General features: G+C 38.9%; 1 protein-coding gene across 4 annotated transcripts in view; it reads left to right on the top strand.

Moving 5' to 3' along the window:
• Positions 1 to 14,091, top strand: part of LOC106534672 (cAMP-dependent protein kinase catalytic subunit alpha) — a 20,366-nt gene extending 6,275 nt beyond the window's left edge. For all 4 annotated transcript variants that reach the window (XM_014031374.1, XM_014031375.1, XM_014031376.1 and 1 more), the window contains exons 3-11: positions 5,406 to 5,467; positions 5,972 to 6,100; positions 6,351 to 6,449; positions 6,544 to 6,626; positions 6,706 to 6,832; positions 6,951 to 7,046; positions 7,186 to 7,308; positions 8,787 to 8,951; positions 11,178 to 14,091. In XM_014031374.1, coding sequence (XP_013886828.1) covers positions 5,406 to 5,467; positions 5,972 to 6,100; positions 6,351 to 6,449; positions 6,544 to 6,626; positions 6,706 to 6,832; positions 6,951 to 7,046; positions 7,186 to 7,308; positions 8,787 to 8,951; positions 11,178 to 11,303 — 1,010 coding nt within the window. In that variant the 3' untranslated portion in view covers positions 11,304 to 14,091. The remainder of the gene's footprint in view (positions 1 to 5,405; positions 5,468 to 5,971; positions 6,101 to 6,350; positions 6,450 to 6,543; positions 6,627 to 6,705; positions 6,833 to 6,950; positions 7,047 to 7,185; positions 7,309 to 8,786; positions 8,952 to 11,177) is intronic.
• The last annotated feature ends 1,440 nt before the right edge of the window (positions 14,092 to 15,531 follow it).

Genomic DNA, 15,531 nt, shown 5'->3' on the forward strand with positions numbered 1-15,531 from the left:
TCGGGCCGCAATGCATTATGGGATATGCTGGGCCGGGAAGGACCCATCAGACCTGTCCTTCGATTCGGGCCAAAYGAAGGARYDATTTGTCGGCCGCATCGGAGGAGTCTTCGGTTTTGGACGTCCTTCGTRGCGGCACTGTGACYTATGCGGCCGACGAATTRGACCTTCGGAGGACCCGTCCTGCCGTTTTGGACACAGCCTTTGCTTTGCATAAGGGTCTGGACTCTCGGCTATAGAGAAGAGATTCTTGCTGGAGGCGTGTCCTCTGCTGAAGCTTAAAATGATTGGATCGGTTGGCCGCGACATATGTTGCTGTGAAAGAGGCTAAGCTAAGAAGCTAACCGGAAATCGCCTGCGCTATAAACAACCCTACTGAGAGGAGAGAAGTACAGAGCCAAACGAGACGGCTGTAAATGAGAGCTGCTGCTTTGTCAGATGAATTTAATTTAATTTGGAAGCTTTTTCAACACGGATTGGCTTCATTCACTTCCTCCACTGTCATTGCTAAACAAGCAGACACTGCGCAGAAAATCAACGTCGTTCAAAACTCCGCCTTCTGTTTGCTGATTGGCCCAGGTAAAATAAACTACAAGCAGACACTGCGCAGAAAATCAACGTTCTGTTCTTTGATTGGTCCGGACAAAAATTCTCCTGAAGAAATCCTCGTCTATGGAAGAAATCCCAGACGCAGCAGTGAAGCGAAATGAGAATTGAGCGGAACTGCGTAGGAAGGCAAGGGCCAGGCTAGTACTTATGCAGTGAAACTGATTAATTTAGACACTTCTGCATCTATGAACAGTATAATATATAATAATATACATAAATCTGTAAGGTAACCAAGCCTTTTGTTTGGTTGTTTGCTTCAAAACTGGTCAGAAATTTATCAGGCCGCTATGTTTCAGGACACTAGATTACAAAACAACTTTCCATTGGTGCTTCCTAGTGAATGTCCTCAGGCTGTATGCAGCCTATGTCAAGAATTGATTTATCATCTTTTCAGGCTTGCGAACATCCCTGGCTCTGTTTATCGCTTCTGCTGTTTTCTTATTCACCACGTTTCCATTTTTTACTAATCGAAGACGGCCTGGTGTCGACCAACATCTGGTTTGTCGCCGTTTGTGTTTTAATGTCGGTCAGTTCGCCCCAATATAACCCTTGCGTTTCTGCATGAGAGCGGGCCAGCGAGGCCCACGAGAGGCACGAAGGATTGATTTTTTTTTTTTCGGAGGATCAATTCAGCACTGGCACTACATGGACTGTGGTGCATTTGGGCTGGGAGAAAGTTTTAGTGTGGCGGAGAGTTCCTGTTTTGCTCATCTCCTGAGAGTGCTACTTTTCTGTTTTTGAAAACATCCAGATCATCTCTGAAGGTTTGTCATCAAAGCTGCGGCATCTGATTGGTTCTGCTAATTAGGGACAGCCTTGGTTGAACTGTCTCATTCGTCTCAAGGGTCTTTACTTAGGCCTAGTTTTGCATTAGAGTTTATCTCTGGGTTGGATAATTATACCAGCCAGTGTTTTATGCCCCTCCTCCTGATGATTGTGCCCCTGTTTAGATCAATATATATATATAGCCTCTGTGTGCATGTGTGTGTGTATGTGTGTGTGTTTGTGTGGGACATGAGAGGAACAGCAGGGAGCACTTTGTGTACAGAATAAATATTGATACAAACCAAGCAAGGGTCCAATTGATTTGTATGGGTGTTACTGGGAGCAGTACTGCATTCCACACTGTTTGTGGAGGTGGATGCTGCTTTTTGAACTTGGTCTCCAGCAAAGTGACGGTCAGTGGAAACCCTGACAACCTTCTGCTGCTCAGGACTCTTGGCTGTTTTTGTCGTAGTTTTGGTCGCTGACCCGGCCACATCGCTGTCAGAGAGGGAGAACAGGTCATGAGCCAGTGGCTGTAGGAAGAAGAAAAAAATAAAAGAGGCCAAGGAAGAAGTACAGGGGAGACCTTGCAAAGCTAATGTGTGACAGGAAGAGCTCCAGAAGACATGCAAGCAAGAGGGAATCATCCTCACGCTCAAGTGAATCAGGGTCGCGCTCAGCAGAGGCTGCTGCAGCACCAGAAGTAGCCATAAACCTCCCAGATGGTAAGGAATACAAAGTAATGGGATAGTCACCYTGTGGAGTTTTTTTTTGGCGACTTCCAACATCAGCAGCTAGCCTCCTGAATCTAACGAAGACCAACAAAGTTCCTTTTTGGACCGCTGCTAATTTGGCCTTTAAGCTTCTGGCTAAGTTTTTCCAGTGCATCCATGTTTTTTTTTTCCTCGGCAGAGTTCCAACTTATTCTAGTAATTGCTCCATTTTTGGCTGTTTCTCCATGGAAGTGCAGTTAAATAAGTTTCACGGGAAATGCTTTCCTCCCTGGCGACCACTCTGCTTTCATTGCTCTCTGTGGGAGCCACAGTGCTCCTGGCATGTTTATGTGAACTTTGGTCTTTCCCATTTTTGCTGGCTTTCTCCCATCCCATTGTTGGAGCTGCAAGTCTTTAGAGATTATGCAGGAAATCAGTTCCGCTAAGTGAGACTTTAGGCTTGAGGTTTGAGAATTGTATATGCTGGTTTGCCTGTAAACATGTTGTAATATTAATTTAGTTTTCCAATTCGAATATCACTCCAGAAGATCATCAGTCAAAATATTTATATCACCAAGCTGATAAATGAATTACTATCTACTTTCATTATTGACCACTGTCCGGTTTTATCTAAACTGCCCTCAGTTGTTGTTTCATATTGATTAGACAGACAGAAAATCTGCAAAATCCTGAAAAGACCTGTCATGGGTCCGTTTTTCAGTTTATCAGAGCTATAATGCAATTAGCAATGTGGGAAAATATTCATGATTTAAATCCTAAAACAAACATTTGTGAAATAATGATGCCTCCAAACTATCAAAAATATAAAATTCTCTAAGATTCAATGACTCAAATCAGGGTTGATATTCACAAACATAATTTAACATTGAAGCTAATTGAAATTTGTCCTTTTTTTCCTATTTCTAACACCGACTGTTCATTCCGAACATTCACTATTTTATATCCAGGCGTAACTGTAGCTATAGGAGTTCTCCTGCTGCTGTGGTGGATAGTAAAGTGGAATGAGGAAGAGCTAATTATCTTCACGTTCCCACAGAGCGCTGTGCGTAGCCCTGTAAAGATAAGGGGTAAAAATGAACTTCTCCATATGACAACGTGTCTGCCAAGTTGTAATTAATCTGTCCTCACAGGCGTTAGTCTGTTGGCAAACAGTTGCATGTTACATGTTTGCTTTTGCTCCACCATCAGAGAAAAGCATGAGTTCTCATAAAGGCGAGTTGAATATTTGTTTTATTGCACTCTTTGCACACCTTTTTGTTGAATTAGTAACATTTCTCAAGAATAGTGTCTCTGATGGATTTGTCCAGAACAGCTTAAGGGAAGTCGTTCTATTCTGGATCTGCTTCCGAAAAATTGAAACTCTGCCAGATTCGTCATGATGCTGAGCATTTCTTATCTTGGGGGTCTTTTGTAGCTGACGTCAAAAAGTCATGAACCAAGGATTAGAAAACGTTTATTGACCCATTGTTTTATAGAACACATTCATAGAGCGGGTAAAATAAGTATTGAACATGTCACCATTTTTCTCAGTAAATATATTAGTAGAGGTGCTAATGACATGAAATTTTCACCAGTCATCGGTAACAACCCAAGTGATCCATACATACAAAGAAATCAAACCATAAATGTCCAGAAATGAAGTTATTTGTAATAATGTGGAATGGCACAGGGAAAAAGTATTGAACACATGAAGAAAGGGAGGTGTAAAAAGGCATGGAAAGCAAAGACACCAGCTGAACTCTCTCAGTAATTAGAAAGCAAGCCTGCCCCTTGTCAGTGCAAATTAATATCAACTGGTTCAGTCCCAAATGATGACCAGGTATCACACAAGAACCATCTGATGATGGGTAAAAGTAAAGGGCTCTCTCAAGACCTTCACAACCTTATTGTTGCAAAGCATAATGATGGCATCGGTTACAGAAGAATGTCTAAACTTCTGAAGGTTCCAGTGAGCACTGTTGGGGCCATAATTCAGAAGTGAAAAGAACATCATTTCACCATAAACCGACCACGACCAGGTGCTCCTCGCAAGATTTCTGACAGAGGAGTGAAAAGAATGATCAGAAGAGTTGTCCAAGAGCCAAGGACCACTTGTGGAGAGCTTCAGAAAGACCTGGAATTAGCAGGTACGATTGTTTCAAAGAAAACAATAAGTAATGCACTGAACCACCATGGCCTGTATGCACGCTCACCACGCAAGACTCCACTGCTGAAGAAACAGCATGTTGAAGCTCCTTTAAAGTTTGCTGCACAACATTTAAACAAGCCTGTGTAATACTGGGAGAATATAGTCTGGTCAGATGAGACCAACATTGAACTGTTTGGATGCCAGAATACACATCATGTTTGGAGGTCAAATGGCACTGCACATCAGCCCAAAAACACCATACCAACAGTGAAGTTTGGAGGTGGAAACATCATGGTGTGGGGCTGTTTTTCAGCATATGGTACTGGCAAACTTCAAATAATTGAAGGAAGGATGAGTGGAAAAATGTACAGAGACATTCTTGATAAAAATCTGCTTCCATCTACCAGGATGATGAAGATGAAACGTGGCTGGACATTTCAGCAAGACAAGAGCCTAAACTCAAAGCCAAGGAAACTCTCAGTTGGTTTCAGAGAAAGAAAKTAAAGCTGCTGGAATGGCCCAGCCAATCACCTGACCTGAATCCAACAGAAAATCTATGGAAAGAACTAAAGATCAGAGTTCATAGAAGAGGTCTACGAAACCTTCAAGATTTGAAGACTGTTTGTGTGGAAGAATGGGCCAAAATCACACCTGAGCAATGCATGCCACTAGTTTCTCCATACAGGAGGCYTCTTGAAGCTGTCATTGACAACAAAGACTTTTGTACAAAGTATTAGATAAATTTCAGTAAGTGTGTTCAATACTTTTTCCCTGTGCCATTCCAAATTATTACAAATAACTTCATTTCTGGACATTTATGGTTTGATTTCTTTGTATGTATGGATCACTTGGGTTGTTACCAACATCTGGTGAAAATTTCATGTCATTAGCACCTCTAGTAATATATTTACTGAGAAAAATGGTGACGTGTTCAATACTTATTTTACCCGCTGTATGTTCATCGTGCTCACTCGTTGGGCTGTCATTATTATTATTATTATTATTATTATTATTATTTAGATTTGAGCACAAAACCCTGAGCTGGTTTCTGCCCCTCACCCAGATGCAGTTGGAATCTGGGTGGTCATTTAAAAATTTTTATTTATTTTTTAAATGGGTATGGCAAAAACATTGTTTGAAAACATCTCTCTCTCTCTCTTTCTTTACAGTGAAGGAGTTTCTTGCCAAAGCCAAAGAAGATTTCCTGAAGAAATGGGAGAATCCAGCACAGGTTAGTGTTCAAACAGAGTGATTCAGTTTTTGTCTGATCAGATTTTTTTTCCTTCTTTTATTCATTCCGTCAGCACTTAATGTTGTTCTTGTCATTTTGCAATGAGCATCATTAAACATCACAGTGTGATCAGCTGATCTTGAGATGAAGCTGTACTTATTATTTTTATTTTATTTTATATAAATTAGAATCATGAAAACACTCCTGCTTCTGAAGACATTGGGCTTTTTATTTTACAAGAGCAGTGCTCCCTCTGCTGGGCTTTTCTCAAACAAACATTTATATTTATGAATCAGCCATGGCTGCATCTTTACAATACTGAAACTATGTGTTGATTTCACATCAAAACAACCTGATTTTAATTTGCATACATAATTGGCACGTCAGAATATTTTAATTGACACGTTGATTTATCCATAATAAAACTAAGTTTCACTTGTGGTAATTTTGTAGAAGAATTTTTCTAAATGTTTTTAAATTTATTTTTTTCTTCTGCACCTCCAGCAAACTGCAGCATTGGATCATTTCGAGCGTTTGAAGACGTTGGGCACCGGCTCATTTGGTCGAGTCATGCTTGTTAAACACAAAGACACAGGCCAGCATTTTGCCATGAAAATACTTGACAAACAGAAGGTACAGTGTGTTTGAATTCTGATACTGACAACAACAAAGGATGGCAAATAAATGCGACTGCTATATATCCTCTTAAAGAAATTCTGTTTGAAGGCTAAATGAAATATCAGCCTTGTTTTTTTGTACAACGTTGAAAAGACTTAAAATATGTTGTTATATTTAATCACGCTGACATAAAATAAAACAACCAATRCWATTTTTGTGAATATTTGATGTGTTTTGATCACACCTGTTTCCTGATCCTGTTCAGGTAGTGAAGCTGAAGCAGATAGAACACACGCTGAATGAGAAACGCATCCTGCAAGCTGTCAGCTTCCCCTTCCTGGTGCGGTTGGAACACTCTTTTAAGGTATGCATTTAAATGTTTAATTCCTCACATAGGCCAGATTATGTTCATGTTCTTTGTTTTTTGCATGATCAAGACATCTCTTGTCTTGTTGCAGGATAACAGTAATCTGTATATGGTGATGGAGTATGTTCCTGGAGGTGAAATGTTCTCACATTTAAGGAGGATTGGTAGATTCAGGTAGGTGGCCTTGGCTCAGTTGAAGTCCTGCCACTCACTCTTGGTTGACAGTAAATACTGAGGTTCATATGTCTTACAGTGAACCACACGCCCGCTTCTACGCAGCCCAGATTGTACTAACCTTTGAATACCTTCACTCTTTGGATCTCATCTATCGAGACTTAAAACCAGAGAATCTGCTGATCGACCAGCAAGGCTACATCCAGGTAAGGATTGTAGGTTTGGTTTTCAGGCACCAGCAACAGTTTCTGTGTAGTCGCTGTAAGTGCTCTCCTGCAGTTTGCAATCAGTGCCCAAAACTGCAGACTTTGTCCTCACCATTAGGTAACAGATTTTGGATTTGCAAAACGGGTGAAAGGTCGGACTTGGACACTTTGTGGGACTCCAGAGTACCTGGCACCGGAGATCATCCTCAGTAAAGTAAGTTCTAAGTTCAGTCCTTGGTGAGCACCGTGGCAGTCTGGGACCTTTCAGTCCATAAACTGTCATTTCTTTATATCTGATCACTTTGATGCATTCTTTCAGAGCACAAGTGATGTTTTCCTGTTTGTGTTATCAGGGTTACAATAAAGCAGTGGATTGGTGGGCTCTGGGGGTTCTGATATACGAGATGGCTGCTGGGTATCCTCCCTTCTTCGCAGACCAGCCCATTCAGATTTATGAAAAGATTGTATCTGGGAAGGTGAGATTCGAGGAAGTTACCTGAATAATGCTTTTTATCATTTTTAGTCCAGTGTTTTTTTTTTTTTTTTTTTTTTTTTTACCCAACTAAATCATGATGGTATCAACACATTACTCTTACATCCAAAACGAGCTGATGTAGACACTAAAAATAAATAGATACAATAAAATTCCTTTAGAAATTGTTGTGGTATTTTATAGCATTTTGGCTTCCAGCCCCAAAATAACAGCTGTAGAGACTTGACCCCCATATATTATTGGTTTACATTTGCAAACTTTACTAATAATTCAGTTAAAAATGGGCATAACATTATAAATAAACATAATATCTATGATGCTACTTTTATTAATTTATTATTATTGTTTTATTTTTTACATTAACTATGGTGAAAATAATCCATTAGCAATTTATTTGCATTTAAAATGATGTCTGGAAATCATCTTGGGACCTCACTCTGTGTTGTACCTCAAAGTAATACTTGAGTACAAGTATCTTACTATAAAATTACTTTTGTAAAGGTTACTCTTCTCTAAGAATAGAACTTACGTAAAAGTCTTAAAGTATCTTACATTTATTGTACTTGAGTATCAAAAATAAATTTCTGATAAAAAATATTAAAAGTAAAAGTATTGAGTAACTGTGAATGGTTAGAATGTCCAAAATGACATTTGGAAATCTTTTGGGGAGGTGGTAACCTCCCCAAAGAACTTATTATTATTATTATTATTATTTATTTATTATTATTAGTATTTATTAGAAAGTATTTGTATTTTGGTTACACCTCTGCCCTCAGTTGATGTTTTATGACCCGCTGAAGGGTCCCGACTCCACTGCTTTATAGAACGCAACAATAATTCCTTTTTAAACAAAAAAATGTGTGACTTGCTTATTGCTTTGGTGTCTGGATGTCTGGCATCAATTTACAGCTGGCAAAACTTGGATCAGAAATATTTAGAATTTGAAAAAAAAAATCTATTGCAGATTTTTTTTCCAGTTAGTTTATTATGGCATGAAAATGTCTCCAGATTTTTAAGCATCTTGTGCTTACCAAAGCTTCTTGTTTTTAGCTTTAAAAAGGTAAACATAATAAAKCTAGTAATATTGTTATTTTTTTATTTCAGTGTTAGTTTAGGACATTTGTTTTACAAACATTTCCAGATAAATAACTACTGACTGGAAACATGTACAACAGTGAATTTACAGCTTTTAGGCCACAAGTTTCTCTGACATAAGTAGAGCACAATGTGTAAAAATAACTTCTTATTTCTGACTTTTATAACTTTTTTATAACAGTTCTGTCCTATTAAATGTGACTTAAAATGAAAAAAAAAAAACAGAAACATGCTGTGTGGACTTGGTTGCAATGTCATTTTAGCCTGAGCTAATGGACACCTAGCTATACTCCTCAGTCCTGCAGTCCATTATCAAACATGAAAAGACATTAAACCTTTTGCTTACTTTCACTTTTTTTTTTCTAGGTTCGCTTCCCATCCCACTTCAGCTCAGATCTAAAGGATCTGTTGAGAAATTTGCTGCAAGTGGACCTGACCAAGCGCTTCGGCAACCTCAGGAATGGAGTCAGTGATATCAAGGGTCACAAGTGGTTCGCCACCACGGATTGGATCGCCATCTACCAGAAAAAGGTGAGGCCAGCCTTCATCCGGTAGCATTGTGTACTGATGGTGTCTTCTTACAGGGGAAGAAAGAAGACCAAGATGGTTCTGATTAAACTTTTGTCGGTGGAAGTGTCTGCAGCTCAACCTGTTAAAGGATTTCACACTTTTTTATTAACTTCCAGTGAATTACATTGAAACACGTGAAATGATTGGAGAATTGAAAAGAAGCCCAGTGAGACAACCCTGTGGAATCCTAGTGGTGTTGGAAAATGCTGAAAAATAAATACAGGATTGTTTCAGATCTTAATTGTACATTAAAAAATTATAAAAGGGAAACATTTTAACACTAAGATCATAGAAATAGTAAAAAAAAAAAGGAAGGAAAAACAGTTCTTAGTTTTCGTATCAATATTATTCTCGTGATTAGGTAGTTCTGTAGTTTCAAGTATTTAAGTCTGCTTCTTACTAGCTGTGTTTCCATCGTTTTTCTACACATTTTGAAGTATTGCATTAGTGTTGAAAGCAACAATATAATAATAAAAAATTGCTAAATAAGTTTTTACGCTTGCTTAAGGTGATTTTTTTTTTTAGCCTGGCCTTTGCCTTCCTACGCAGCTCCGCTCAATTCTAGTTTCTCTTCACTGCTCCGTCTGGGACTTCTCCCATAGACAAGGATTTCACTGGCAGATTTTTAGCCGAACCAATCAGAGAACAGAACGTCAATTTTCTGCGCAGTGTCTGCTTGTAGTTTATTTTACCTGGGCCAATCAGCAAACAGAAGGCGGAACTTTGAACGACGTCGACTTTCTGCGCAGTGTCTGCTAGTTATTTTAGCATATGGCAGAGGAGGAAGTGAATGAAGCCAGTTTGTGTTGATAAGGCTTCCAAATTAAAATAAATTTGTCTGACAAAGCAGCAGCTCTCATTTACAGCCGTCTTGTTCAGCTCGGTACTTTTCTCCTCTCAGTAGGGTTGTTTACAGCGCACGTGATTTCCAGTTAGCTTCTTAGCTTAGCCTCCTTCACAGCGTCATACACACACAGACTTCAGCAGAGGCCACGCCTCCTGCAAGAATTGCTTCTCTACAACAGCAAGTCCAGACCCTCCGTCCGAAGCAAAGTGAAGGATAAGGGTCTGGTTTTAACCAGGCTAGGTGATTTTTGGATTGTCCAAAAAAAAGGTTTATGCGCAAAAGGGGAGATGGAAACACATTTGAAAGATAGTAGATAATTTAGGCATGTTCATTTACCTTAATATATGTTCGTAACCAGATAGACAATGCAGCAATAGTTGAATGTTTGAATGTGAAGGAGTCATAGAACACCAGCYTTGGACCGAGGAGCAGACTTTATTAAGCTCTGTAGCTTGTCTCTGCCTCCAGCTGGCCAGTGTTCACTCCAGGAAGTACACTTTGATTTACCATCGTCTTCATGTCCTGACCCCGCCTCCTTCCAGTGAAAGGGAAGGGGCAGGCTATTTCTACACAGAGTCAAGGCATCATACATTTATTGCTCATCACTAATGTTCGATCACGGTTCTTATAAATGTGTTGGTTTAAATKAGGCATGTATCTCACTAAAAGCCTCCTGAGTCTGTGAAACCCTTAAAGRCCCASAACCCAATCTACACATAAAARCATCAATTCAAGAAGAAATAACCACATTATAAAAAGATATTACTGTTCACCTAATAAAAGACTATGCAATGTGTAGTATCTTTTAAAAGTCAGTAGTAAGCAACCCCACGATTTACTGAATAAGTTCTGACGTGGCGATATTTACCTCACGTGATTGATCAGCTGTTTCTACTACCAGCGTCCTCCCGGATGTTTCCATAATGTGGAACAGCATGTAACATCTCCAGCAGTAGTTAATGACAGAAAAATTACAACTCTCCTGATGGCAACCCATTATCCTGAGATGTGTGGGCCCTGCTAGTTTGCAACCTCTACTTCCTGTTTATTACAGCCATGCGAAATGAATGTTGGATGAAATTTCGCTTTGRGTAGCCTGGTTGATTTGCTCTAAACCAGAAGATGGAAACACGTCTAATTCGCATTGTTTTTTTTTCCTTTTTTGCAACATTTTAAATGTTCAATCAAATGGCCAATGATACATTGCATTCACTTTCATTAGTTAATTTAATGTAAAAAAAAAATCTGGTTTTAACCTCGTTTTCCTGCTTTGTATTCCAGTCTAATCCACTTGTCTTTTTTATTGTTTGTAATTTTTTTTCTTGTCTGATGTTTTCCAGGTGGAGGCTCCTTTTATCCCCAAATGCAAAGGCCCCGGTGACACGAGCAACTTCGACGACTACGAAGAAGAGGAAATCCGAGTTTCCATCACAGAGAAGTGTCCAAAGGAGTTTGCAGAGTTCTAGGTTTCAACCTCGAGTAGCAGAGAGAGGGGCAGAAATGAGAAAGTAAAAAGGGGATCTGAATACAGGAAACACTTGTGGTGGACTGATAATTTGCTCATTTGTTATGAGGAAAAACAAAACAAAACAAAAAGTAAAATCCCCCCAAAATTGGAAAGGTAGGGAAGGTGAAGAAAGATCTACAGAACCAGCAGTGTTGCCTTTTCTGATTGTTTCTCAACTGTTTGCTATTAATTTATTTATCCCTAATGTGTTTGTGACAGGGTCTCGACAAGAACAAGCATAGATTGTTGCTGTTCAGCTAGAGTTGTATTTTTTCTTTTCTGATGGCATGATGACACATTTGCAGTCTTTCAAGGTGGAGGCACTGATTTTCTGTGAAGGTACTGAATCTGTTCGGTTCGTTTTGTTGAAAGGGCCCACTCTACAAGCTTTCCTAGCAGCTGTAGAGGGATCGTTGTARCCTGTCCAGCCTGGTTCCCCTCCATCTCCAACCGGAATCTGTCCAAGCAATACCAAGTCCAACAGATGTGCCTATCATAACGCCAACTGGTTGGAAAACTGCGTCGAACGCGTTGGTGCAGAGTTTTGACTACGGCGGCGTCGACCCTTTCGGCCATGTGGTTGAAAGCTTGAAACAACCATCTGCACCTGCCTTCGTCTGCTCAATGTGGCATGGTTATTGGGAAGATGATGCACTCTGCTGCTTGCACTGGAAGCAGTGGTGACCTCTTCGATCAGAATGAAAAGTTATTTATCACAGCAAACTTCGTCCTGGTCTTAAACCACTGGGAGACCTGAGAGAAGTGAACACGAGGTCTGCATTAAAGTCTGTCTTTCTTCTTAGCTGAGTTTATTAGAGCATTTTAAAAACAAGATTCTATTGGTGATTATGTTGTCCTTTTTACGTCGATCTCTGTGCTTGTGTGTTATTTAGTGCTGACGGGTGGCTGAACGGGCCCGCGCTTTAGCAGCCGCTGGCGTTGTGCTCACACTCCTGATTATTATTTTATTATTCGCATCTAAACGGAGCATCCCTCTTTTCAACGCTGTCTCAGAGCTGTAAAATGAAAAGAAAATTTCAAAAGGAAATCTATGAATTCTGCCAAATTCACAGACTTGGGTTCATCGCAGTTGTCTGTTTGTCACGAGGACGGGTGGATTTAAATACASAGAACAGTAGCAAAGCTTTGCAACACAGTGTGCATGATATGTTGTTTTTGTACAGTATCACTTTTAAAGACAGATGGCGGAGAATACCTGAGCTGAGGTACCTGAGGTTGTGGATTAAAAATGTCTAATATAGAAACGAAGCGATCTGTTGAAGATCCGGTTAAACGTGTCAAAGTCGTCTGGGCTTTGTTAATTTGTTAATTTCAGTGTTTGCTGATAATTGTCACTGAAACTAAAAATCTCACTTTGGCAGATTGATGTTTCTCCTTTTCTCTATTTTGTTTCGGATTCGTYACGCTGTCACAGTTTCACAGTCCAACCAACTGTTCGGGGACTTTTGGGATCGAGCGTGTTTTGGGTTTGAGTTGTTTGTTTTTTCCCTCTGTTGTTACAAATGAAAGCAGTTCTAAAGCGGTCCACTTATTTGCCAAGTTTAATTCTGTGGATGCAAGACAATCGCAGACCAAATCTCATTGCTGGTTTGTTGACTAAACACGTTGTTTTGATCTGAAGGATGAACGATTTCACCCACCCTTCGTAGGCCCTCGGTGCTAAACTTTGTCCATCACATAGAAAAAAACAAAGCTTCTGTGAGTTTTGTTTAACAATCATCAATTTATTTGTCACAGTCTTGTTAACATGACATTTTTAGAATGTTTTTGACAGATTTCGGTAGGTTTAAGTGTTCGTTTTGATGGATTTAAGATCAAGCAGGTTAATTTTTGAATGTATTCAAAATGGAGATGTTTCAATGCTGTTTGGAAACACGATGTGTATTTTTTATAATACATGAGCTCCTTTTTTTTCTTTTCTTTTCTTGCATGTGGTAAAGCTGGCCAAGACTTCTGGATTTGAAACATGTCTGTGAAAWRRTTYTTTCCGGAGCTCAGACGGTCTTGTRGCTGTTTAGCTCTTTGATTTATCTGAGCGTCACACACTAAACAGCGCAGGAGCCGGTTGGTCCAATCATTTGAGAAATAATAAAGCACATGCGACACTTTTTCAGATCCATRTAAACAATTTGTGCTAACACTTTAAAACTTTTAAAAACACTTTGAAGAAAGCACATGTGGAATCATTGCATCTTTGTCCTGACAAATGACAAAAATCAGAGTTTGAGAGCTGAACTAGATTCTAAAGACACAGAAAACTCAACACTGTTTTTGTTGGTTTCCCCATTTAAAAAAAACTGACAGTTGTCCAGTTCTTTTTCTATCAMCTTGACACTATTGACTGATCTGTGCTACATTAACTGTGTCTCCTGTTTGCCTTCTATTTTCACATAACTTTACTCAAACATAACACTTTTTACATCGGAGATGTTTTGCGTTCATATTTTCTAATTGTATTTTCAGAAAAAAAACGATGTAGGGTTGGGCGGGGGAGCAAAAACAACATGAATCTTTTTCCTCATGAGCTGGGTACAGTGCTTGTGTAGTCTATTGTACCTTTTTTATGGGAAACAATACTGTATATCCTTGCCTTTGACAGTCTTAACTATCTTACCCTCTGGAGAACTTGAGACACCCTTAGAACACAATGAGTATGTTAAAAATATAAACAAAGTAATATTTTGCAAAATGTATCATTCCAATAAAGTTTTACTTGTTAAGACAAACATGTCTGGATTGTTATTAATCTCTCACTTTATGCAGTGTATTGTTGCATATAAATTGTCTTTTAGTTTTGTAAGTTGCTAAACATTTTTATTCCTGTAAATGTTGCACAGCAGGGCTAGCTGTGGGGACGTGTGGATTATTTGGGTGAGATTGTTTGTATGACCCTTAGTAAATGAAAATACCCAGTAAAATGCACACGGATGCATCTTTATCTGAAAATTTACAAAAAATGAATCTCAACAGGAGGTTGGAGGTCCTGAAAATATTATTTGAACTTATAACTAGCACTAAAACGCTTTATATTTTGTATTCATCCTTTTAGCTGCTGTATGTATTTGTACTGTATATGCATGTTCATTGTTATCCATCAGAGGGTGCTGCAGCACCTCCTGCACCTCTAGTTCCTGCTGGCAATGTTGGTCATTTCATTGTAGCAGCCATTTCAYAATGTGCTCCCACTTCTTTTAGGAGTTAAAATACACATTAGTGATGGAGGCAAAGCTTTGAACTTTTCAATGTTTAATCTCTACAGGAACAAATAAAGCCYTGTCAGCACATTATCTTAATGTTGTGCAGCCYTYGCTTTAAAGTGCCTGTGACATGCCTGTCATTCAAACACAAAGTCAAAGAAAGCATCTTTATATTTAAGAAAATTGACATAATACATGATTTTACTCATTTTGTCACATAATTGGCCTGTTTTCTTTTGAATTTGGCTTAGCCAAAAGGAAACAGGAAGTGCCATCAAAGGAGAACTCATTAATAAAATAAACTCTGTTTATTAAAACAAAATTATGTGAACTTTAACTCTTCTTTGTCTCTCTTTGATAGCGACAAAAAATAATCTAAAGAAACATCAGATTCTTCTCTACAGTCTTTTTTAGCTTTTGTAACAACGGTTACGYACATTCCCCTTTGACATCACTTCCTGTTTCTTCACACGCAAATATCTCATCGATGTAAAATTTGTTTTGCAATATGTTATCGACGTCTTTCCAAAAAATGCATTCATTTTTATTACAAAAAAATTGATGTCACAGGTAAGTAATTGAATTTATTTTTAAGTGCAGTGTTTAAAAATCAATTTGACTAATTTACATAGAATTTGCTAATAAAAAATGCTTGATGTTTTCTAACAAATCGTGGGGCTGCTTGTGGACATGCCTCATAATATTTTTGATTGTTACAAATAAAAATCAAGCAGAACGGAACTATTTTAGGTTCAAACTTCCACAAGGACTTTGTTTTTCATGAAGAGGTCTCTAATTTATCTTAAGTTRTCTGTATTTAAATTGTGACATTTTCATAAAAGGTGATTTTGTGTGATAAATAAAAGGCTTGTTGTCCACCAGGCGCGTGCGGGAACTAGWGCGGGGCGCGCGTTCCCGTTCCGGACAGTAAATTCCACCTTAAAACCATCCCTTTTCAGCTCTCGAGTG

The sequence above is a fragment of the Austrofundulus limnaeus genome, unplaced genomic scaffold, assembly GCF_001266775.1.
Source record: "Austrofundulus limnaeus strain Quisiro unplaced genomic scaffold, Austrofundulus_limnaeus-1.0 Scaffold1241, whole genome shotgun sequence".
Lineage (NCBI taxonomy): Eukaryota > Metazoa > Chordata > Actinopteri > Cyprinodontiformes > Rivulidae > Austrofundulus > Austrofundulus limnaeus.